The following is a 26,499-nucleotide window of genomic DNA, read 5'->3' on the forward strand; positions in this document are numbered from 1 at the left end:
ACCAAGTTTAAATGGACCAAGGAATGGGAGGCCAGTTTTCAGGAGTTGAAGAAACATTTAGTTACAGCCCCAGTGCTAATTCTTCTGGATATATGCAAGGATTTCCATGTATATTGCGATGCTTCTCGCCAGGGACTTGGAGCCGTACTTATGCAAGACGGAAGAGTTGTTTCATATGCCTCACGTTAGCTTCGACCTCATGAGTTGAATTATGCCACGCATGATTCAGAGTTAGTGGCCGTAGTGCATGCGCTCAAGACCTGGAGACATTTTCTCATTGGAAACCGTTGGGATGTATACACGGATCATAAGAGTTTGAAGTACATCTTCACCCAGAAGGAATTGAATCTCAGGCAGAGGTGATGGCTGGAGCTCATAAAAGATTATGACACGAAACTGCATTATCATCCAGGAAAGGCAAATGTTGTACCAGACGCCTTGAGCCGTAAGAGTTATGTTAATACTCCTGTAACCGGAGGATTACCTTAGGAGTTAGCCGATGATCTCAGAGAACTTCGCATGGAGATAGTTCCGAGAGGTTTTGTTGCATCGTTGGAAGTTTATTCCACGTTGTTGGCAAAGACTCTAGAATCTCAGAAGACTGATAAGGAGATTGCGGAGGTAAAGGAGAAGATGAGTAAAGGAAAGGCCAAAGGTTTTCATGAGGATGAACACGAAAATTTATGGTTTGAGGATCGTATCTATGTGCCCGATGACCCAGAGATCAGGAAGTTAATTCTTCAGGAGGCTCATGATTTGCTATACTCGATTCACCCAGGAAACACCAAGATGTATTTGGATTTGAAGGAATGTTTCTGGTGGACAGGTATAAAGAAGGATATTGCCAAGTATGTAGAAGTATGTGACGTATGTCAGAGAGTTAAGGTAGAGCATGAGAAGCTAGCAGGATTACTTCAGCCTTTGCTGATACCCGAATGGAAGTGGGATAAGCTTGGCATGGATTTCATCACTGGATTACCCAGGACACGTTCAGGATATGATTCCATCTGGGTAGTAGTGGATCGTTTGACCAAAGTGGCCCACTTTATCCCTATGAAAACCACTTATACGAGCACGAAGTTGGCCAAGATCTATATGACCAGGATCGTATGTCTGCATGGAGTTCCGAGGACCATCGTATCAGATAGAGGAACACAGTTTACCTCAAAGTTTTGGAATCAGTTACACTAGACTTTTGGTACCAGGCTAGAATTCAGTACAACCTTTCATCCGTAGACAGATGGACAGACCGAGAGAGTCAATTAGATTCTGGAGGACATGTTGAGAGCTTTTGCACTAGATTATGGATCTAGTTGGGATGATAATTTGCCTTACGCAGAGTTCTCGTACAACAACAACTGTCAAGCCAGTTTGAAGATGGCCCCTTTTGAAGCCTTGTATGGAAGGAGGTGCAGGACACCATTGATGTGGGATGAAGTAGGAGATCGACAATTGTTTGGACCAGACCTAATCAGAGAGTCTAAGCATAAGCTCAAGTTGATTCGTGATAGACTCAAAGTAGCTCAGTCCAGACAGAAGAGTTATGCTGATAGTAAACGCAAGGGGGTAACATACGAGGTAGGAGACAGAGCATATCTTCATGTGTCACCACTTCGAGGAGTCAAACAATTTGGAGTCAAAGGAAAGTTAGCACCAAGATTTGTAGGACCATACCGAGTTTTGGAACGTATGGGAGAAGTTGCCTACAAGTTGGAATTACTCGAAGGATTGTCATGAGTTCATGATGTGTTTCACGTTTCCCAGTTGAAGAAGTGCCATGTAGAGATGGCCGATATTCCTCTGAGAGATACAGTGCCCCTGGAAGAAATTCAGTTGGAGAGTGACCTGACTTATGAGGAGAAACCCATCAAGATTTTAGAGTTCGCCAAACGAGTCACACGCAGCAAGGTCATCAAGTTTTGCAAAGTTCAGTGGAGTCACCATACCGAGGAAGAAGCCACCTGGGAGCAAGAAGAAGACCTCCGGAAAGACCACCACACCTTTTTGCTAGCCAACCCGAATCACGAGGGTGAGATTCATCTTAAGGGGGGGGGGGTAGGTTTGTCACATCCCAATTTTCAATTTGGATGTTAATCATTAGGTCATCATATGGATCCATGATTTGTGCATTTTGAATTTATTTTATATGGAAGTTTTGATCCTAGAAACCTTAAGAAACTCAAGGACCAATCGAGAGAGTTGGAGGTTTTCACAAAAATCCATTTTTGAATTTTTCAAATTTGGTAATTGGATCAAAGTGGTTTTATTCAAATTTTTTTTCCAATTATTTCAATTTAAATAAATGAGAGAAGATAATATGACTTCTTCGAAAACAGCTGAGAAATAATGGAAATTTAATTTTGAATAAAATATATTTTATTTGATTTTTATTTGAAATTTTATTCGGTTAAATTAGGGAAAATATGCATTTTTAAAAATTGCATTTAGCCCAGAAAAATATTCACTTTCTCCTAAATATTAGGAGAGGACGGTGAAAATAACTTCTGCAATTTTAGGATTTTAATTTTTTTATTTGGATTTTTCTTCGCGGGAAATTTTTTAAAAAAGTTTTAGGACCGAACTGGGCCGAAGGCCCAGCCGGCCCGTCGCGCCGCCGCCTTTCCTGACCGTGTGGGAGCCGGACTTGCTGGATTCCATGACCGAGCCGTCGCTGCGTTCCCCGACCCCCTCCCCAAGTCGGACGCCGCCCCCCTCCTTATAAGCCGCCGCCCCGCCACCCCGTCCCCCTCATCAGCCGCCGCCGCTGCCCGCGCCGCAGCAGCAGCTCGCCGCCGCGCCGCCAAGCCGAGCCGCCGCCGACGCCGCTCGCGCCGCCGCCTCGCCTCGCTGCCCGCGATGCCGCCCCGCGCCACACCGCCGCGCCGCCCCGGATTCCCGATGCCACCGCCCGATCCATGCCGCCGCCAGTTTTTCTTCGCGAACCGGTATAACCACCGACAAAACTACAGCGGTTTTTTTAGTTTTCGGTTTTTCTTTTAGAAAAGTTTATTTTTATTAGGTTAGTTTAATTAGTGAATGTTCGTTCGTTTAGATTTGTTAGTGAACGCTTTCGTTCGCTAGTTTCTGTTAGCGAACGTTCGTTCATTAGATTTTTCTTTTAGTTTTATTTTCGGCCAAGGACCTATCTGCGATTAGTTTTCTTACAGACTAGTCCCCGATCTTTAAACCCTCACAACTTTTTGCTCGCTTATCCAAATCCAACGAAACTAATGCAAATTTCTTCATTACGTTACCCTCACATAACCAACTTAAACATGTTTTTGAAAACTTAAAGTCTAGTTTCAAGCATATTTGAATTTGAACTTCTTTTGGTCATAGTTTGAGTTTCGTAGCTCCGATTTGAGTGATTCTTTTTGCAAATCGAAGCTCTTCACTTGATCTTTCTATTTAGATCTTTTAATTGGGTTTTACCCTTGAATATTAAACTTGAGTGCTTATGTATGCTATTATTTGTTTACGATAGAGTTTTCGGAGTGCGAGGCTTGCTACTACGAATCTCTAGGGTTTTTCGACCGTGCAAGGCAAGTAACACTTTGATCATATTCCTTTATTACCCAGTTTTTATGCATTCGTCTCAACCATAAAACATTTCATGAGTAGTAATGGTAACATGTGGGTGTGGTTAAGTAGTTGATGAGGTAGGAACCTATTATCTTTTATCAACCCCGGGTATTATACGTTATGCTCATACTGCTTTGCTATGCTCGTAGATGTGGTTTGGGTATGTGAGATTCATGAAAGCTGCGAGAGTAATATTAACTAAGGGAAACTGAAGGTGTCTACTTTAATACACATCTGGGTAGAATGGTTGTGGGCACCCGGGGAATCCTGTGTTGTCCTAGGAGATCACGGGGTACCCGTGTGATCATCCTATGGAATGCCACCCAGGCTCAAAGGGATCATAAGATTGTTCATGCTAGAAACTTCTATATGCAGTCACATGCCATTATGGGCTCTGGCATAGTTGAGTAAGTTGTGGGAATCCTTTCCATGATCGGCTAGCAGATGTAGGGGATTGTAGGTGTACCGACCTATCTATTGGTTAAGGGGACCTCTTCGGAAAGACCATGTCTCGATCATCTGTTTCTCAAACATCATGTAGTGTGAGAAATTCAACGGAGGAGATCGAGTCTTGTGGGGAAAAGTGTGCAAACCTCTGTAGAGTGTACAAACTACTCATGATTAGCCGTGTCCCCGGTTATGGACATCTTGAGTATCTGGTACTTGAATTATTGATTTGATCTCATCACTTTACTTAAGGAAATTGTTGGGTTAATAATATTCTTTTGGGGTTGAGTTGGGGTTACCTTCTCATTAATGACATAAATTGGTAGTTAAATAAAATCTATTCCTTTTGTTGTAGGAAAAAATTAGCTTTATGCAAAAGTAAACCTAGAGCCTCCACCAGCCAAATATGCATGTAGTGATAGCTGTTATTTGTTCATTGCTCAATAGTGTTATCTTGCCAGCATATTCCATGTGCTGACCTACACGGCTGCAACGTATCATGTTGCAGAATTTTCAGACGAAGAGTAAGGTGCGATAGGTCCTTGTCGTGCACTCAATTTTGCCGTGGAGTTGGATGGACTCATTATTTCTTCGATGCTTCCACAATTATCTTATTTAGATGACCTTCAGCCATATTATTGTAATAAGTACTCTCTTTGAGACATTTCGATGTAATAAGTGTGTGATTGAACTCTGCTATAATTCCTCGAGTACTGTGTGTGTTAGCAATATCGATACAGGGATGACACTTAAGCACAGAGACTTCGATCCATTCGGGTTGGGTCACTACAATAAATTACTGTCGAGCAATTCATAGAAAAGCGCAAAGTATGACGATATCCAAGGCAATGATTATGTAATATAGGCATCACGTCCATGTCAAGTTGACAGACTCCTGTCTGCATCTACTACTATTACTCCACACATCGACTGCTATCTAGCATGCATCTAGAGTATTAAGTTCATAAAGAATGGAGTAATGCCTTAAGTAAGATGACATGATGTAGAGGAATAAACTCATGCAATATGATGTAAACGCCATCTTTTTATTTTCAATGGCAACAATTCAATATCTGTCTCGCTACCCCTAGTTTGTCACTAGGTGAAATCACGCAAGATTGAACCCAAAGCTAAGCACCTCTCCCATTGCAAGAAAAACCAATCTAGTTGGCCAAACCAAACCGATAATTCGAAGAGAAATACAAAGATACCAAATCATGCATAAAAGAATTCAGAGAAGATTCAAATAATATTCATAGATAAGCTAATCATAAATCCACAATTCATTGGATCTCGACAAACGCACAGCAAAAGAAGATTACATCAGATAGATCTCCAAGAACATCGAGGAGAACATGGTATTGAGAATCAAAGAGAGAGAAGAAGCCATCTAGGTACTAGCTATAGACTCGTAGGTCTGTGGTAAACTACTCACGCTTCATCGAAAGGGAAATAGGGTTGATGTAGATGCCCTCAGTGATCGAATCCCCCTCCAACATCATGCCGGAAAGGCCCCAAGATGGGATCTCACGGGAAGAGAAGGTTGGGGCGATGGAAAAATGTTTTCATGGATGCCTCTGGTGGTTTGGGAATATATGTGAATATATAGGAGGAAGAACTAGGTCAGGGAGGGTCATGAGGGGCCCACAAGCCATGGGGCGCCCCCTAGGGTGCACCCTCCACCGTTGCCGCTGCCTCACGGCTCTTCTGACTTGAACTCCAAGTCTCCAGGGTGTCTTCTGGTCCAAGAAAAATCATCGCAAAAGTTTTATTCCGTTTGGACTCTGTTTGGTATTCCTTTTCTGCGAAGCTTAAAAAGAAGGATAAAATAGAAACTGGCATTGGGCTCTAGGTTAATAAGTTAGTCCCAAAAATAATATAAATAGCATATTAATGCATATGAAACATCCAAAATAGATAATGTAATAGCATGGAACAAAAAAAAATTATAGGTACATTGAAGACGTATCAAGCATCCCCAACCTTAATTCCTGCTCGTCCTCTAGTAGGTAAATGATAAAAACAGAATTTTTGATGTGGAATGCTACCTAACATATTTATCCATGTGATTTTATTCATTGTGGCATGAACGTTCAAATCCGTAAGATTCAAAACAAAAGTTTAATATTGACATAAAAACAATAATACTTCAAGCATACTAACAAGGCAATTATATCTTCTCAAAATAACATGGCCAAAGAAAGCTATCCCTACAAAATCATATAGTCTGGCTATGCTCCATCTTCATCACACAAAATATCCAAATCATGCACAACCCAGATGACAAGCCAAGCAATTGTTTCATACTTTGGATCTTCTCAAACCTTTTCAACTTCCTCGCATTACATGAGCATGAGCCATGAAGATAGCACTATATGTGGAATAGAATATGGTGGTTGTGGAGAAAAAAAGGGGAGATAGTCTCACATCAAATTGGCTTATCAACGGGCTATGGAGATGCCCATCAATAGATATCAATGTGAGTGAGTAGGGATTGCCATGCAATGGATGCACTAGAGCTAAAAGTTTATGAAAGCTCAAAAGGAAACTAAGTGGGTGTGCATCCAACTTGCTTGCTCACGAAGACCTAGGGCAAGTGAGGAATCCCATCATTGGAATATACAAGCCAAGTTCTATAATGAAAAATTCCCACTAGTATATGAAAGTGACAACATAGGAGACTCCTGTTGGGTAACGTAGTAATTTCAAAATTTTCCTACGCACACGCAAGATCATGGTGATGCACAGCAACGAGAGGGGAGAGTGTTGTCTACGTACCCACGCAGACCGACTGCGGAAGCGATCACACAACGTAGAGGAAGTAGTCGTACGTCTTCCCGATCCGACCGATCCAAGCACCGTTACTCCGGCACCTCCGAGTTCTTAGCACACGTTCAGCTCGATGACGATCCCCGGGCTCCGATCCAGCAAAGCGTCGGGGAAGAGTTCCGTCAGCACGACGGCGTGGTGACGGTCTTGATGTTCTACCGACGCAGGGCTTCGCCTAAGCACTACAACGATATGATCGAGGTGGAATATGGTGGCAGGGGGCACCGCACACGGCTAAGGAACGATCTCAAGGATCAACTTGTGTGTCTAGAGGTGCCCCCTGCCTCCGTTTATAAAGGAGCCAAGGGGGAGGGCTGGCCAGCCAAGGAGGAGGGCGCAGGAGGAGTCCTACTCCTACCGGGAGTAGGACTCCCCCCCAATCCTAGTGCTAATAGGATTCCCCGAGGGGGAGAGAGAGAGGGGGGCCGGCCACCTCTCCTAGTCCTAATAGGACTAGGGGAGGGGGGAGGCGCGCAACCCACCTTGGGCTGCCCCTTTCACCTTTCCACTAAAGCCCATGAAGGCCCATATGGCTCCCGGGGGTTTCCGGTAACCTCCCGGTACTCCGGTAAAATCCCGATTTCACCCGGAACACTTCCGATATCCAAACATAGGCTTTCAATATATCAATCTTTATGTCTCGATCATTTTGAGACTCCTCGTCATGTCCGTGATCATATCCGGGACTCCGAACTACCTCCGGTACAACAAAATGCATAAACTCATAACAACTATCATCGTAACGTTAAGCGTGCGGACCCTACGGTTCGAGAACAATGTAGACATGACTGAGACACATCTCCGGTCAATAACCAATAGTGGGACCTGGATGCCCATATTGGCTCCTACATATTCTATGAAGATCTTTATCGGTCAGACCGCATAACAACATACGTTGTTCCCTTTGTCATCGGTATGTTACTTGCCCGAGATTCGATCGTCGGTATCCAATACCTAGTTCAATCTCGTTAACGGCAAGTCTCTTTACTCGTTCCTAATACATCATCTCACAACTAACATATTAGTTGCAGTGCTTGCAAGGCTTATGTGATGTGCATTACCGAGAGGGCCCAGAGATACCTCTCCGACAATCGGAGTGACAAATCCTAATCTCGAAATACGCCAACCCAACATCTACCTTTGGAGACACCTGTAGTACTCCTTTATAATCACCCAGTTACGTTGTGACATTTGGTAGCACCCAAAGTGTTCCTCCGGCAGACGGGAGTTGCATAATCTCATAGTTATAGGAACATGTATAAGTCATGAATAAAGCAATAGCAACATACTAAACGATCGGGTGCTAAGCTAATGGAATGGGTCATGTCAATCAGATCATTCAACTAGTGATGTGACCTTTTTAATCAAATAACAACTCTTTGTTCATGGTCAGGAAACATAACCATCTTTGATTAACGAGCTAGTCAAGTAGAGGCATACTAGTGACACTCTGTTTGTCTATGTATTCACACATGTATTATGTTTCCGGTTAATACAATTCTAGCATGAATAATAAACATTTATCATGATATAGGGAAATAAATAATAACTTTATTATTGCCTCTAGGGCATATTTCCTTCAGTCTCCCACTTGCACTAGAGTCAATAATCTAGATTACACAGTAATGATTCTTACACCCATGGAGTCTTGGTGCTGATCATGTTTTGCTCGTGGAAGAGGCTTAGTCAACGGGTCTGCAACATTCAGATCCGTATGTATCTTGCAAATCTCTATGTCTCCCACCTGGACTAGATCCTGGATGGAATTGAAGCGTCTCTTGATGTGTTTGGTCCTTTTGTGAAATCTGGATTCCTTTGCCAAGGCAATTGCACCAGTATTGTCACAAAAGATTTTCATTGGACCCGATGCACTAGGTATGACACCTAGATCGGATATGAACTCCTTCATCTAGACTCCTTCATTTGCTGCTTCCGAAGCAGCTATGTACTCCGCTTCACATGTAGATCCCGCTACGACGCTTTATTTCGAACTGCACCAACTGACAGCTCCACCGTTTAATGTAAACACGTATCCGGTTTGCGATTTAGAATCGTCCGGATCAGTGTCAAAGCTTGCATCAACGTAACCTTTTACGATGAGCTCTTTGTCACCTCCATATATGAGAAACATATCCTTGGTCCTTTTCAGGTATTTCAGGATGTTCTTGACCGCTGTCCAGTGATCCACTCCTGGATTACTTTGGTACCTCCCTGCCAGACTTATAGCAAGGCACACATCTGGTCTGGTACACAGCATTGCATACATGATAGAGCCTATGGCTGAAGCATAGGGAACATCTTTCATTTTCTCTCTATCTTCTGCAGTAGTCGGGCTTTGAGTCTTACTCAATCTCACACCTTGTAACACAGGCAAGAACCCTTTCTTTGCTTGATTCATTTTGAACCTTTTCAAAACTTTGTCAAGGTATGTGCTTTGTGAAAGTCCAATTAAGCGTCTCGATTTATCTCTATAGATCTTAATGCCCAATATGTAAGCAGCTTCACCGAGGTCTTTCATTGAAAAACTCTTATTCAAGTATCCCTTTATGCTATCCAGAAATTCTATATTATTTCCAATCAATAATATGTCATCCACATATAATATCAGAAATGCTACAGAGCTCCCACTCACTTTCTTGGAAATACAGGCTTCTCCAAAAGTCTGTATAAAACCAAATGCTTTGATCACACTATCAAAGCGTTTATTCCAACTCCGAGAGGCTTGCACCAGTCCATAAATGGATCGCTGGAGCTTGCACACTTTGTTAGTTCCCTTTGGATCAACAAAACCTTCTGGTTGCATCATATACAACTCTTCTTCCAGAAATCCATTCAGGAATGCAGTTTTGACATCCATCTGCCAAATTTCATAATCATAAAATGCGGCAATTGCTAACATGATTCTGACAGACTTAAGCATCGCTACGGGTGAGAAGGTCTCATCGTAGTCAACCCCTTGAACTTGTCGAAAACCTTTTGCGACAAGTCGAGCTTTGTAGACAGTAATATTACCATCAGCGTCAGTCTTCTTCTTGAAGATCCATTTATTCTCAATTGCTTGTCGATCATTGGGCAAGTCAACCAAAGTCCATACTTTGTTCTCATACATGGATCCCATCTCAGATTTCATGGCTTCAAGCCATTTTGCGGAATCTGGGCTCACCATCGCTTCTTCATAGTTCGTAGGTTCATCATGATCTAGTAGCATGACCTCCAGAACAGGATTACCGTACCACTCTGGTGCGGATCTCACTCTGGTTGATCTACGAGGTTCACTAGTATCTTGATCTAAAGTTTCATGATCATCATCATTAGCTTCCTCACTTATTGGTGTAGGTGTCGCAGAAACAGTTTTCTGTGATGTACTACTTTCCAATAAAGGAGTAGGTACAGTTACCTCGTCAAGTTCTACTTTCCTCCCACTCACTTCTTTCGAGAGAAACTCCTTCTCCAGAAAGTTTCCGAACTTAGCAACAAAAGTCTTGCCTTCGGATCTGTGATAGAAGGTGTATCCAATAGTTTCCTTTGAATATCCTATGAAGATACATTTCTCCGATTTGGGTTCGAGCTTATCAGGTTGAAGCTTTTTCACATAAGCATCGCAGCCCCAAACTTTCAAAAATGATAACTTTGGTTTCTTGCCAAACCACAGTTCATAAGGCGTCGTGTCAACGGATTTTGATGGTGCCCTATTTAACGTGAATGCGGCCGTCTCTAGAGCGTATCCCCAAAATGATAGCGGTAAATCAGTAAGAGACATCATAGATCGCACCATATCTAGTAAAGTACGATTACGACGTTCGGACACACCATTACGCTGTGGTGTTCCGGGTGGCGTGAGTTGCGAAACTATTCCACAATTTTTCAAATGTACACCAAACTCGTAACTCAAATATTCTCCTCCACGATCAGATCGTAGAAACTTTATTTTCTTGTTACGATGATTTTCCACTTCACTCTGAAATTCTTTGAACTTTTCAAATGTTTCAGACTTATGTTTCATTAAGTAGATATACCCATATCTACTTAAATCATCTGTGAAGGTGAGAAAATAACGATATCCGCCACGAGCCTCAATATTCATTGGACCACATACATCTGTATGTATGATTTCCAACAAATCTGTTGCTCTCTCCATAGTACCGGAGAATGGTGTTTTAGTCATCTTGCCCATGAGGCATGGTTCACAAGTACCAAGTGATTCATAATCAAGTGGTTCCAAAAGTCCGTCAACATGGAGTTTCTTCATGCGCTTTACACCGATATGACCTAAACTGTAGTGCCACAAATAAGTTGCACCATCATTATCAACTCTGCATCTTTTGGCTTCAACATTATGAATATGTGTATCATTACTCTCGAGATTCAATAAGAATAGACCAATCTTCAAGGGTGCGTGACCATAAAAGATATTACTCATATAAATAGAACAACCATTATTCTCTGATTTAAATGAATAACCGTCTCGCATCAAACAAGATCCAGATATAATGTTCATGCTCAACGCTAGCACCAAATAACAATTATTTAGGTCTAATATTAATCCCGAAGGTAGATGTAGAGGTAGCGTGCCGACCGCGATCACATCGACTTTGGAACCGTTTCCCACGCGCATCGTCACCTCGTCCTTAGCTAATCTTCGCTTAATCCGTAGTCCCTGTTTCGAGTTGCAAATATTAGCAACAAAACCGGTATCAAATACCCAGGTGCTACTGCGAGCATTAGTAAGGTACACATCAATAACATGTATATCACATATACCTTTGTTCACCTTGCCATCCTTCTTATCCGCCAAATACTTGGGGCAGTTCCGCTTCCAGTGTCCAGTCTGCTTGCAGTAGAAGCACTCAGTTTCAGGCTTAGGTCCAGATTTGGGTTTCTTCTCTTGAGTAGCAACTTGCTTGCCGTTCTTCTTGAAGTTCCCCTTCTTCTTCCCTTTGCCCTTTTTCTTGAAACTAGTGGTCTTGTTGACCATCAACACTTGATGCTCCTTCATGATTTCTACCTCCGCAGCTTTCAGCATTGCGAAGAGCTCGGGAATTGTCTTGTTCATCCCTTGCATATTATAGTTCATCACAAAGCTCTTGTAGCTTGGTGGCAGTGATTGGAGAATTCTGTCAATGACGCAATCATCTGGAAGATTAACTCCCAATTGAATCAAGTGATTATTATACCCAGACATTTTGAGTATATGCTCACTGTCAGAACTATTCTCCTCCATCTTACAGCTATAGAACTTATTGGAGACTTCATATCTCTCAATCCGGGCATTTGCTTGAAATATTAACTTCAACTCCTGGAACATCTCATATGCTCCATGACGTTCAAAATGTCGTTGAAGTCCCGATTCTAAGCCGTAAAGCATGGCACACTGAACTATCGAGTAGTCATCAGCTTTGCTCTGCCAGATGTTCATAACATCTGGCGTTGCTCCAGCAGCAGGCCTGGCACCCAGCGGTGCTTCCAGGACGTAATTCTTCTGTGCAGCAATGAGGATAATCCTCAAGTTACGGACCCAGTCCGTGTAATTGCTACCATCATCTTTCAACTTTGCTTTCTCAAGGAACGCATTAAAATTCAACGGAACAACAGCATGAGCCATCTATCTACAATCAACATAAACAAGCAAGATACTATCAGGTACTAAGTTCATGATAAATTTAAGTTCAATTAATCATATTACTTAAGAACTCCCACTTAGATAGACATCCCTCTAATCCTCTTAAGTGATTACGTGATCCAAATCAACTAAACCATGTCCGATCATCACGTGAGATGGAGTAGTTTCATCGGTGAACATCATTATGTTGATCATATCTACTATATGATTCACGCTCGACCTTTCGGTCTCCGTGTTCCGAGGCCATATCTATATATGCTTGGCTCGTCAAGTATAACCTGAGTATTCCGTGTCTGCAACTGTTTTGCACCCGTTGTATTTGAACGTAGAGCCTATCACACCCGATCATCACGTGGTGTCTCAGCACGAAGAACTTTCGCAACGGTGCATACTCAGGGAGAACACTTCTTGATAATTTAGTGAGAGATCATCTTATAATGCTACCGTCAATCAAAGCAATATAAGATGCATAAAAAAGATAAACATCACATGCAATCAATATAAGTGATATGATACGGCCATCATCATCTTGTGCTTGTGATCTCCATCTCCGAAGCACCGTTGTGATCACCATCGTCACCGGCGCGACACCTTGATCTCCATCGTAGCATCGTTGTCGTCTCGCCAATCTTATGCTTCCACGACTATCACTACCGCTTAGTAATAAAGTAAAGCATTACATCGCGATTGCATTGCATACAATAAAGCGACAACCATATGGCTCCTGCCAGTTGCCGATAACTCGGTTACAAAACATGATCATCTCATACAATAAAATCAGCATCATGCCTTGACCATATCACATCACAACATGCCCTACAAAAACAAGTTAGACGTCCTCTACTTTGTTGTTGCAAGTTTTACGTGGCTGCTACGGGCTTAAGCAAGAACCAATCTCACCTATGCATCAAAACCACAACGATAGTTTGTCAAATAGACTCCGTTTTAACCTTCGCAAGGACCGGGCGTAGCCATACTTGGTTCAACTAAAGTTGGAGAGACAGTCGCCCGCAAGCCACCTGTGTGCAAAGCACGTCGGGGGAACCGGTCTCGTGTAAGCGTACGCGTAATGTTGGTCCGGGTCGTCTCGTCCAACAATAATGCCGAACCAAAGTATGACATGCTGGTAGGCAGTATGACTTATATCGTCCACAACTCACTTGTGTTCTACCCGTGCAAATAACATCAAACCATAAAACCTAGGCTCTGATACCACTGTTGGGTAACATAGTAATTTCAAAATTTTCCTACGCACACGCAAGATCATGGTGATGCACATCAACGAGAGGGGAGAGTGTTGTCTACGTACCCACGCAGACCGACTGCGGAAGCGATCACACAACGTAGAGGAAGTAGTCGTACGTCTTCCCGATCCGACCGATCCAAGCACCGTTACTCCGGCACCTCCGAGTTCTTAGCACACGTTCAGCTCGATGACGATCCCCGGGCTCCGATCCAGCAAAGCGTCGGGGAAGAGTTCCGTCAGCACGACGGCATGGTGACGATCTTGATGTTCTACCGACGCAGGGCTTCGCCTAAGCACTACAACGATATGATCGAGGTGGAATATGGTGGCAGGGGGCACCGCACACGGCTAAGGAACGATCTCAAGGATCAACTTGTGTGTCTAGAGGTGCCCCCTGCCTCCGTATATAAAGGAGCCAAGGGGGAGGGCTGGCCGGCCAAGGAGGAGGGCGTAGGAGGAGTCCTACTCCTACCGGGAGTAGGACTCCCCCCCCCCAAATCCTAGTCCTAATAGGATTCCCCGAGGGGGAGAGAGAGAGAGGGGGGCCGACCACCTCTCCTAGTCCTAATAGGACTAGGGGAGGGGGGAGGCGAGCAGGCCACCTTGGGCTGCCCCTTTCACCTTTCCACTAAAGCCCATGAAGGCCCATATGGCTCCCGGGGGGTTCTGGTAACCTCCCGGTACTCCGGTAAAATCCCGATTTCACCCGGAACACTTCCGATATCCAAACATAGGCTTCCAATATATCAATATTTATGTCTCGATCATTTCGAGACTCCTCGTCATGTCCGTGATCATATCCGAGACTCCGAACTACCTTCGGTACAACAAAATGCATAAACTCATAACAACTGTCATCGTAACGTTAAGCGTGCGGACCCTACGGTTCGAGAACAATGTAGACATGACCGAGACACATCTACGGTCAATAACCAATAGTGGGACCTGGATGCCCATATTGGCTCCTACATATTCTATGAAGATCTTTATCGGTCAGACCGCATAACAACATACGTTGTTCCCTTTGTCATCGGTATGTTACTTGCCCGAGATTCGATCGTCGGTATCCAATACCTAGTTCAATCTCGTTAACGGCAAGTCTCTTTACTCGTTCCGTAATACATCATCTCACAACTAACATATTAGTTGCAATGCTTGCAAGGCTTATGTGATGTGCATTACCGAGAGGGCCCAGAGATACCTCTCCGACAATCGGAGTGACAAATCCTAATCTCGAAATACGCCAACCCAACATCTACCTTTGGAGACACCTGTAGTACTCCTTTATAATCACCCAGTTACGTTGTGACGTTTGGTAGCACCCAAAGTGTTCCTCCGGCAGACGGGAGTTGCATAATCTCATAGTTATAGGAACATGTATAAGTCATGAAGAAAGCAATAGCAACATACTAAACGATCGGGTGCTAAGCTAATGGAATGGGTCATGTCAATCAGATCATTCAACTAATGATGTGACCTTGTTAATCAAATAACAACTCTTTGTTCATGGTTAGGAAACATAACCATCTTTGATTAACGAGCTAGTCAAGTAGAGGCATACTAGTGACACTCTGTTTGTCTATGTATTCACACATGTATTATGTTTCCGATTAATACAATTCTAGCATGAATAATAAACATTTATCATGATATAAGGAAATAAATAATAACTTTATTATTGCCTCTAGGGCATATTTCCTTCAACTCTCTATCATGAAGATCATGGTCCTACTTTGAAGCAAAAGTGTGAAAAAGGGATAGTAACATTGCCCCTTCTCTCTTTTCTCTCATTTTCCCTTTTTCTATTTGGCGGGCTTCTTGGCCTCTTTTATTTTTTTGTAAAGTCTGGAGACTCATCCCAACTTGTGAGGGAATCATAGCTTCCTTGATCCTTTCCTCACATGGGACAATGCTCTAATAATGATGATCATCACACTTTTATTTACTTACAACTCAAGAATTAGAACTCCATACTTAGAACAAAATATGACTCTATATGAATGCCTCCGGCGATGTACCGGGATGTGCAATGACTCAAGAGCGACATGTATGAAAAAATTACGAAAGGTGGCTTTGCCACAAATACGATGTTAACTACATGATCATGCAAATCAATATGACAATGATGGTATGTGTCATTATAAAATGGAACCGTGGAAGTTGCATGGCAATATATCTCGGAATGGATATGGAAATGCTATAATAGGTAGGTATGGTGGCCGTTTTGAGGAAGATAATAGATGGGTGTATGGCACCGGTGAAAGTTGCGCGGTACGAGAGAGGCTAGCAATGGTGGAAAGGTGAGAGTGTGTATAATGCATGGACTCAACATTAGTCATAAAGAACTCACATACTTATTGCAAAAATTTATTATTCATTGAAACAAAGTACTACACGCATGCTCCTAGGGGGATAGATTGGTAGGAAAAGACCACCGCTCGTCCCCTACCGCCACTCATAAGGAAGACAATCAATAAATAAATCATGCTTCGACTTCATCACATAACGGTTCACCATACGTGCATGCTACAGGAATCACAAACTTTTAACACAAGTATTTCTCCAATTCACAATTACTCATTAGCATGACTCTAATATCACCATCTTTATATCTCAAAACAACCATAAGGAATCAAACTTCTCATAGTATTCAATGCACTTTATATGAAAGTTTTTATTATATCCCTCTTGGATGCCTATCATATTAGGACTAAATTCATAACCAAAGAAAATTACCACGCTGTATAGAGATACTCTCAAAATGATATAAGTGAAGCATGAGAGTTCAATAATTTCTTCAAAGTAACGCCACCGACGTGCTCTAAAGAGATATAAGTGAAGCACTAGAGCAAAATTGCCTAGCTCAAAAGATATAAGTGAAGCACATAGAGTATTCTAATAAATCACGATTCATGCGTGTCCCTCTCAAAATGTGTGTACAACAAGGATGATTGTGGCAAACTAAAAAGTAAAGACTCATATCAAGATACTCCAAGAAAAACACATACCATGTGGTGAATAAAAATATATCCTCAAGTAAAGTTACCGATAGATGAAGACGAAAGAGGGGATGCCATCCGGGGTGTTGAGCGTGACATATCTGTAATGATCTCCAATTGATCTTCCTATGATCTCTAGCCTTCTATAGCTTGACTCCTAGAGATATGGTAGGGTTAGTTGGCTTATCATGTACCGCTCCAAGGACAACCTCTCCAACACCAACTCCTTTGCCGCCCTGCCTTCACCTCCGACCATCTCAATGACCTCATCATCAAAGATTACGTGCCCATCATCCTCGACCTCGACTCACAGTCCAACAACTCCTGGCGCACCTACTTCGTGCTCCTGATTCGCCCCTCCCATCTCGTTGAGCACGTTGACGGGAGCGTTGACATCCGTGATATGAAGGACAATGATGAGTGGCTGGCCGTTGATGCTTGCATCATCAAGTGGATCTTCCTCACGGTCTCGCGGGGCATCTTCAACATGGTCAATACCCGTGACCCCTCGGCACACACCTTCTGGACATGGGTGTGCGACCTCTTCCTCGACAACCAAATCCAGCGTCGCGTCTTCCTCCAAGGCGAGTTCTTCATGCTGCAACAGAATGATCTCTCAATCGATGACTACTGTACGCGGCTGATGGTGCTTGCCGATGAGCTTCGTGATGTCGGGATGACCATTGACGACTCCGTCCTCGTCACCAATCTCCTTCATGGCCTGCACCCTAACCTCGGCTAGTCCGCCGCCAACCTCTCCCTCATCACGCCGACATACGCCAAGGCGGTCACCTACCGTCGGATGGAGGAGAAGCGCCTCCGCCACTCCGCGTGGCAGGCGACCCATACGACACTTCACGTCGGCCACACCGGTGGCTCCGGTGCGACTCCACCAGTTCTCCAGGCCCCTGCCCCGGTTCTGCCACCCGCACCCACACACGCGCCTACTAGCGGGCGGAAGCAGAAGTGTCGGGGGGTCGCGATGGCCGGGCTCGCTCCACCAACACCACACTGTGCCCCCTGCCAACTCTGCCGCGACGCCCACGCCGCCCAGGCTATCGGAGTATAACCCCTGGACAAGTGTGGTGCATGCATATTCCATGCCCATCCCGCGTCCTCCTGCTCCGGGTCTGCTTGGTCCCCGACCGGCACCTCACTAGGCACTTCTGACCGCGCCCGCCCCCGTCTCCTCGGCATATGGGGGTGCTCCAGCGTATGTTGGACCCTCGACATATGGCGCTCCCTACGGCGGCCCCTCTTCGTCCGGTGGTACTGCTGGCACGTGGGACCCCGCGCTCCTCGCCGCTCTACATGCCGCACCTTCCCCGAGCAACTATAATGGCGGTGGTGACTGGTACATGGACACCGGTGCTAGCTCTCACATGGCTTCAAATCCTGGTATCCTCTCCTGTGCCTCTCCCTACCCTTTCTTTTCTCGCACCGTCGTCGGTGATGGCACCACTCTTCCCATCACTCACCACGGTGCATCTTCCCTCCCTCTTTATTCTTCATCATTACCTCCTCATAATGTGCCTGTTTCTCCATCCTTAATCAAAAACTTATGATCTGTTTGTGCTCTTACTCGTGAACATCCAGTCACTATTGAGTTTGACGCTCTTGGTTTCTATGTTAAGGATGCCCACTCCCGGAAGGTTCTTGATACGTCTCCAACATATCTATAATTTTTGATTGCTCCATGCTATATTATCTACTGTTTTGGACTATATTGGGCTTTATTTTCCACTTTTATATTATTTTTGGGACTAACCTATTAACCGGAGGCCCAGCCCAGAATTGCTGTTTTTTTGCCTATTTCAGTGTTTCGAAGAAAAGTAATACAAAACGGAGTCCAAACGTAATAAAATCTTCGGGAGCGTGATTTTCTCACCAAACGTGATCCAGGAGACTTGGACCCTACTCCAAGGAACAAAAGAGGCGGTCACGAGGGTGGGGGCGCGCCCCCCTAGGGCGCACCCCTGCCTCGTGGGCCCCTCGGAGCTCCACCGACGTACTTCTTCCTCCTATATATATCCACGTACCCCCAAATGATCAGAACAGGAGCCAAAAACATAATTCAACCGCCACAACTTTCTGTATCCATGAGATCCCATCTTGGGGCCTGTTCCGAGCTCCGCCGGAAGAGGTTCGTCATCACGGAGGGCTTCTACATCATCATAGCCTCTCCGATGAAGTGTGAGTAGTTTACCTCAGACCTTCGGGTCCATAGTTAGTAGCTAGATGGCTTCTTCTCTCTCTTTGGATCTCAATACAAAGTTCTCCCCTGTCTTGTGGAGATCTATTCGATGTAATCTTCTTTTTGCAGTGTGTTTGTTGAGACCGATGAATTGTAGGTTTATGATCAAGTCTATCTACGAATAATATTTGAATCTTCTCTGAATTCTTTTATGTATGATTAGTTATCTTTGCAAGTCTCTTCGAATTATCCGTTTGGTTTGGCCAACTAGATTGGTAGTTCTTGCCATGGGAGAAGTGCTTAGCTTTGGGTTCGATCTTGTGGTGTCCTTTCCCAGTGACAGAAGGGGCAGCAAGGCACGTATTGCATCGTTGCCATCGAGGATAACAAGATGGGGTTTATTTCATATTGCATGATTTATCTCTCTACATCATGTCATCATGCTTAAAGCGTTACTCTGTTTTTAACTTAATACTCTAGATGCATGCTGGATAGCGGTCGATGAGTGGAGTAATAGTAGTAGATGCAGAATCGTTTTGGTCTACTTGTCACGGACGTGATGCCTATATACATGATCGTGCCTAGATATTCTCATAACTATGCTCAATTCTGTCAATTGCTCAACAGTAATTTGTTCACCCACCGTAGAATACTTATGCTCTTGAGAGAAGCCACTACTGAAACCTATGGCCCCCGGGTCTATTCTCATCATATTAATCTTCATCACTTTAATCTTGCTTTGATTTTTTACTTTGCCTTTTAATTTTACTTTGGATCTTTATACCAAAAATACCAAAAATATTATATCTATCAGATCTCACTCTCGTATGTGACCGTGAAGGGATTGACAACCCCTAATCGCGTTGGTTGCGAGTAGCTAGCATTTTGTGCAGGTACGAGGGACTTGAGCGTGGCCTCCTACTGGATTGATACCTTGGTTCACAAAAACTGAGGGAAATACTTACGCTACTCTTCTGCATCATCCCTTCCTCTTCGGGGAAAACCAACGCAAGCTCAAGACGTAGCAAGAAGGATTTCTGGCGCCGTTGCCGGGGAGTCTACGCAAAAAGTCAACATACCAAGTACCCATCACAATCCCTATCTCTCGCATTATATTATTTGCCATTTGTCTCTCGTTTTCCTCCCCCCCACTTCACCCTTGCCGTTTTATTCACCCTCCTCTCTCTGTCTCTATTCTCCCTCTCTATTTGCCTCTTTTGCCCGTTTGCTCTTGTTTGCTCGTGTGCTAGATTGCTTGTTTGTCGCGATGGCTCAAGATACTACCAAATTGTGTGACTTCACCAATACCAATAATAATGATTTCCTTAGCACTCCGATTGCTCCTCTTGCTAATACTGAATCTTGTGAAATCAATACTGATTTGTTGAATCTTGTTATGAAAGATCAATTCACCGGCCTTCCTAGTGAAGATGTCGCTACTCATCTGAATAGCTTCGTTGATCTATGTGATATGCAAAAGAAAAGAGATGTCGATAATGATGTTGTTAAATTGAAGCTATTTCCTTTTTCGCTTAGAGATCGTGCTAAAGCTTGGTTTTCGTCTTTGCCTAAAAACAGTATTGATTCATGGAACAAGTGCAAAGATGCTTTTATCTCTAAGTATTTCCCTCCTGCTAAGATCATCTCTCTTAGAAACGATATTATGAATTTTAAACAACTTGATCATGAACATGTTGCACAAGCTTGGGAGAGAGTGAAATTAATGATACGTAATTGCCCTACTCATGGTTTGAATCTGTGGATGATTATACAAATTTTTTATGCCAGATTGAATTTTGCTTCGAGAAATCTTTTAGATTCGGCCGCGGGAGGCACTTTTATGGAAATCACTTTAGGAGATGCTACTAAACTCCTAGATAATATTATGGTTAATTATTCTCAATGGCATACTGAAAGAACTTCTAATAAAAAAGTGCATGCGATAGAAGAAATTAATGTGTTGAGTGGAAAGATGGAGGAACTTATGATATTATTTGCTACTAAGAGTGTTTCTTCTGATCCTAATGATATGCCTTTGTCTACTTTGATTGAGAATAACAATGAATCTATGGATGTGAATTTTTTTGGTAGGAATAATTTTGGTAACAACGCTTACAAAGGGAATTTTAATCCTAGGCCATATCCTAGTAATCCTTCTAATAATTATGGGAATTCCTACAATAACTCTTATGGAAATTATAATAAGATGACCTCTGATTTTGAATCTAATATTAAAGAATTTATTTCTTCGCAAAAGAATTTTAATGCTATGATTGAAGAAGAATTGCTTAAGATTGATGATTTGGCTAGGAACGTTGATAGAATTGCTCTTGATGTTGATTCTTTGAAACTTAGATCTATTCCACATAAGCATGATATCAATGAGTCTCTCAAAGCCATGAGAATTTCAATTGATGAGTGTAAGGAAAGAACCGCTAGGATGCGTGCTTCCAAAGATGCCTTTATTAAAGCGTGTTCTTCCAATTCCTATGAAAATCAAGATGAAGATCTAAAAGTTATTGATGTGTCTCCTATTAAATCTTTGTTTTGCAATATGAATCTTTATGAAACTGAATATTATCTTCCTTTACCTAGAAGGCGTTCTAAAAATTCGGAGTATTTAGATCGTTATGATGAAATTGATGATAGTGGGATTGAAAGAAATAAAAATCTAGATGTTGCTAAACACACTATATTGGATTTTAAGGAATTTAATTATGAAAGTATATCTTTAATTGATTGTATTTCCTTGTTGCAATCCGTGCTAAATTCTCCACATGCTTATAGTCAAAATAAAGCCTTCACCGAACATATTGTTGATGCCTTGATGCAATCTTATGAAGAAAAACTTGAGTTGAAAGTTTCTATCCCTAGAAAAATCTATGATGAGTGGGAACCAAGTATTAAAATGAAAATTAAAGATCATGAGTTTTATGCTTTGTGTGATTTGGGTGCTAGTGTCTCCACTATCCCCAAAACTTTGTGTGATTTACTAGATTTCCGTGATTTTGATGATTGCTCTCTAAACTTGCATCTTGCGGATTCTACTATTAAGAAACCTACGGGAAGGATTAATGATGTTCTTATTGTTGAAAATAGGAATTATGTGCCCATAGATTTCATTGTTCTTGATATAGATTGCAATCCTTCTTGCCCTATTATTCTTGGTAGACCTTTCCTTAGAACGGTTGGTGCGATTATTGATATGAAGGAAGGGAATATTAGATTTCAATTTCCATTAAAAAAGGGCATGGATCACTTTCCAAGAAAGAAAATAAAATTTCCATATGAAACTATCATGAGAGCCACTTATGGATTGCCTACCAAAGATGGCAATACCTAGATCTATTCTTGCTTGTTGTGCCTAGCTAGGGGCGTTAAATGATAGTGCTTGTTGGGAGGCAACCCAATTTTATTTTTATTACATTCTTTTTGCTCCTGTTTAGTAATAAATAAATTATCTAGCCTCTGTTATGATTGTGTTTTTTGTGTTTAATTAGTGTTTGTGCCAAGTAGAACCGTTGGGAAGACTTGGGGAAAGTCTTGTTGAACTTGCTGTAAAAAACAGAAACTTTAGCGCTCACGAGAACTGCTGTCATTTTTATTTGAAGAGCGCTATTTAGTTAATTATTTTTGCATGCGATTAATAGATAAATTCCTCACATCCAGCAATTTATTTTAGAATTTTTGGGGTTCCAGATCTTGCGCTAGCTACAGATTACTACAGACTGTTCTGTTTTTGACAGATTCTGTTTTTGTGTGTTGTTTGCTTATTTGATGAATCTATGGCTAGTAAAATAGTTTATAATCCATAGAGCAGTTGGAATACAGTAGGTTTAACACTAATATAAATAAAGAATGAGTTCATTACAGTAACTTAAAGTGGTGTTTTGTTTTCTTTCGCTAACGGAGCTCATGAGTTTTCTGCTTTAAGTTTGGTGTTGTGAAGTTTTCAAGTTTTGGGTAAGGATTTGATGGATTATGGAACAAGGAGTGGCAAGAGCCTAAGCTTGGGGATGCCCATGGCACCCCCAAGATAATCTAAGGACACCTAAAAGCCAAAGCTTGGGGATGCCCCGGAAGGCATCCCCTCTTTCGTCTATTTCTATCGGTAACTTTACTTGGAGCTATATTTTTATTCACCAACATGATATGTGTTTTGCTTGGAGCGTCTTGTATTATTTGTGTCTTTGTTTGTTAGTGTGCCACAATAATCCTTGCTGTACACACCTTTTGAGAGAGCCATACATGAATTAAAATTTGATAGAATACTCAATATGCCTCACTTATATCTTTTTGAGCAAAGTAGTTTTGCTCTATGTGCTTCACTTATATCTTTTGAGCTATGTAGTTTGCTCTATGTGCTTCACTTATATCTTTTAAGCTAAGTAGTTTTTCTCTATATGATTCACTTAGATCTTTTAGAGCACGGTGGTGGATTTGTTTTAAAGAAACTATTGATCTCTCATGCTTCACTTAAATTATTTTGAGAGTCTCTTAATAGCATGGTAACTTGCTTAATAATAATATGCTTGGTATTCAAGATTTGTGAAACTTTGTTTTGAGTGTGTTGAATACTAAGAAAAGATTGAAGCATGATAATTGTTTTGAGATATGGAGGTGATAATATTAAAGTCATGCTAGTTAAGTAGTTGTGAATTTAAAGAATACTTGTGTTGAAGTTTGTGATTCCCGTAGCATGCACGTATGGTGAACCGTTATGTGATGAAGTCGGAGCATGATTTATTTATTGATTGTCTTCCTTATGAGTGGCGGTCGGGGACGAGCGATGGTCTTTTCCTACCAATCTATCCCCCTAGGAGCATGCGCATAATACTTTGCTTTGATAACTTCTAGATTATTGCAATAAGTATATGAGTTCTTTATGACTAATGTTGAGTCCATGGATTATACGCACTCTCACCCTTTCGCCGGTATCATACACCCACCATATACCTTCCTCAAAACAGCCACCATACCTACCTATTATGGCATTTCCATAGCCATTCCGAGATATATTGCCATGCAACTTTCCACCGTTCCGTTTATTATGACACACTCCATCATTGTCATATTGCATATCCCGGTACACCGCCGGAGGCATTCATATAGAGTCATATTTTGTTCTAAGTATCGAGTTGTAATTGTTGAGTTGTAAGAAAAATAAAAGTGTGATGATCATCATTATTAGAGCATTGTCCCAGTGAGGAAAGAATGATGGAGACTATGGTTCCCCCACAAGTCGGGATGAGACTCCGGACGAAAAAAGAGCGGCCAAAGAAGCCCAAAAAAAAGAGGCCATAAAAAGAAAGAGAAAAGGCCCAAATAAAAAATGAGAGAAAAAGAGAGAAGGGACAATGTTACTATCCTTTTACCACACTTGTGCTTCAAAGTAGCACCATGATCTTCATAGTAGAGAGTCTCTCATGTTATCACTTTCATATACTAGTGGGAATCTTTCATTATAGAACTTGGCTTGTATATTCCAATGATGGGCTTCCTCAAATTGCCCTAGGTCTTCATGAGCAAGCAAGTTGGATGCACACCCACTTAGTTTCTTTTTGAGCTTTCATATACTTATAGCTCTAGTGCATCCGTTGCATGGCAATCCCTACTCACTCACATTGATATCTATTGACGGGCATCTCCATAGCCCGTTGATACGCCTAGTTGATGTGAGACTATCTTCTCCCTTTTTGTCTTCTCCACAACCACCATTCTATTCCACCTATAGTGCTATGTCCATGGCTCACGCTCATGTATTGTGTGAAGATTGAAAAAGTTTTGAAAAAGTTAAAGTATGAAACAATTGCTTGGCTTGTCACCGGGGTTGTGCATGATTTAAATATTTTGTGTGGTGAAGATAGAGCATAGCCAGACTATATGATTTTGTAGGGATAACTTTCTTTGGCCATGTTAATTTGAGAAGACATAATTGCTTTGTTAGTATGCTTGAAGTATTATTATTTTTATGTCAATAAACTTTTGTCTTGAATTTTTCTAATCTGAATATTCATATCATAATTAAGAAGATTTGCATTGAAATTATGCCAATAGCACTCCACATCAAAAATTATCTTTTTATCATTTACCTACTCGAGGACGAGCAGGAATTAAGCTTGGGGATGCCTGATACGTCTCCAACGTATCTATAATTTTTGATTGCTCCATGCTATATTATCTACTGTTTTGGACTATATTGTGCTTTATTTTCCACTTTTATATTATTTTTTGGGACTAACCTATTAACCGGAGGCCCAGCCCAGAATTGCTGTTTTTTGCCTATTTCAGTGTTTCGAAGAAACGGAATATCAAACGGAGTCCAAACGGAATAAAACCTTCGGGAACGTGATTTTCTCACCGAACGTGATCCAGGAGACTTGGACCCTGCTCCAAGGAACAAAAGAGGCGGTCACGAGGGTGGGGGGCGCGCCCCCCTGCCTCGTGGGCCCCTCGGAGCTCCACCAATGTACTTCTTCCTCCTATATATATACACGTACACCCAAACGATCAGAACAGGAGCCAAAAACCTAATTCCACCGCTGCAACTTTCTGTATCCACGAGATCCCATCTGGGGGCCTATTCCAGAGCTCCGCTGGAAGAGGACCGTCATCATGGAGGGCTTCTACATCATCATAGCCTCTCCGATGAAGTGTGAGTAGTTTACCTCAGACCTTCGGGTCCATAGTTAGTATCTAGATGGCTTCTTCTCTCTTTGGATCTCAATACAAAGTTCTCCCCCTCTCTTGTGGAGATCTATTCGATGTAATCTTCTTTTTGCGGTGTGTTTGTTGAGACCGATGAATTGTGGGTTTATGATCAAGTCTATCTATGAATAATATTTGAATCTTCTCTGAATTATTTTATGTATGATTAGTTATCTTTGCAAGTCTCTTCGAATTATCCGTTTGGTTTGGCCAACTAGATTGGTAGTTCTTGCCATGGGAGAAGTGCTTAGCTTTGGGTTCGATCTTGTGGTGTCCTTTCCCAGTGACAAAAGGGGCAGCAAGGCACGTATTGCATCGTTGCCATCGAGGATAACAAGATGGGGTTTATTTCATATTGCATGAATTTATCTCTCTACATCATGTCATCATGCTTAAAGCGTTACTCTGCTTTTAACTTAATACTCTAGATGCATGCTGGATAGCGGTCGATGAGTGGAGTAATAGTAGTAGATGCAGAATCGTTTCGGTCTACTTGTCATGGACGTGATGCCTATATACATGATCATGCCTAGATATTCTCATAACTATGCTCAATTCTGTCAATTGCTCAACAGTAATTTGTTCACCCACCGTAGAATACTTATGCTCTTGAGAGAAGCCACTAGTGAAACCTATGGCCCTCGGGTCTATTCTCATCATATTAATCTTCATCACTTTAATCTTGCTTTGCTTTTTTACTTTTCCTTTTACTTTTACTTTGCATCTTTATACCAAAAATACCAAAAATATTATATCTATCAGATCTCACTCTCGTAAGTGACCGTGAAGGGATTGACAACCCCTAATCGCGTTGGTTGCGAGTAGCTATCGTTTTGTGCAGGTACGAGGGACTTGAGCGTGGCCTCCTACTGGA

At 42.2% G+C, this 26,499-nt stretch overlaps 1 protein-coding gene across 1 annotated transcript in view; it reads left to right on the forward strand.

The window, feature by feature from the left end:
* LOC147979461 (uncharacterized) overlaps positions 1 to 17,465 on the forward strand; it is a 29,871-nt gene extending 12,406 nt beyond the window's left edge. Inside the window, exon 2 of the mRNA XM_087515215.1 lies at positions 17,002 to 17,465. Coding sequence (XP_087371341.1) covers positions 17,002 to 17,465 — 464 coding nt within the window. The remainder of the gene's footprint in view (positions 1 to 17,001) is intronic.
* Positions 17,466 to 26,499: the final 9,034 nt, after the last annotated feature.

The sequence above is a fragment of the Triticum urartu genome, chromosome 3A (genome assembly GCF_056163025.1).
Source record: "Triticum urartu cultivar PI428250 chromosome 3A, HENAU_Tu73, whole genome shotgun sequence".
NCBI classification, from domain to species: Eukaryota; Viridiplantae; Streptophyta; class Magnoliopsida; order Poales; family Poaceae; genus Triticum; species Triticum urartu.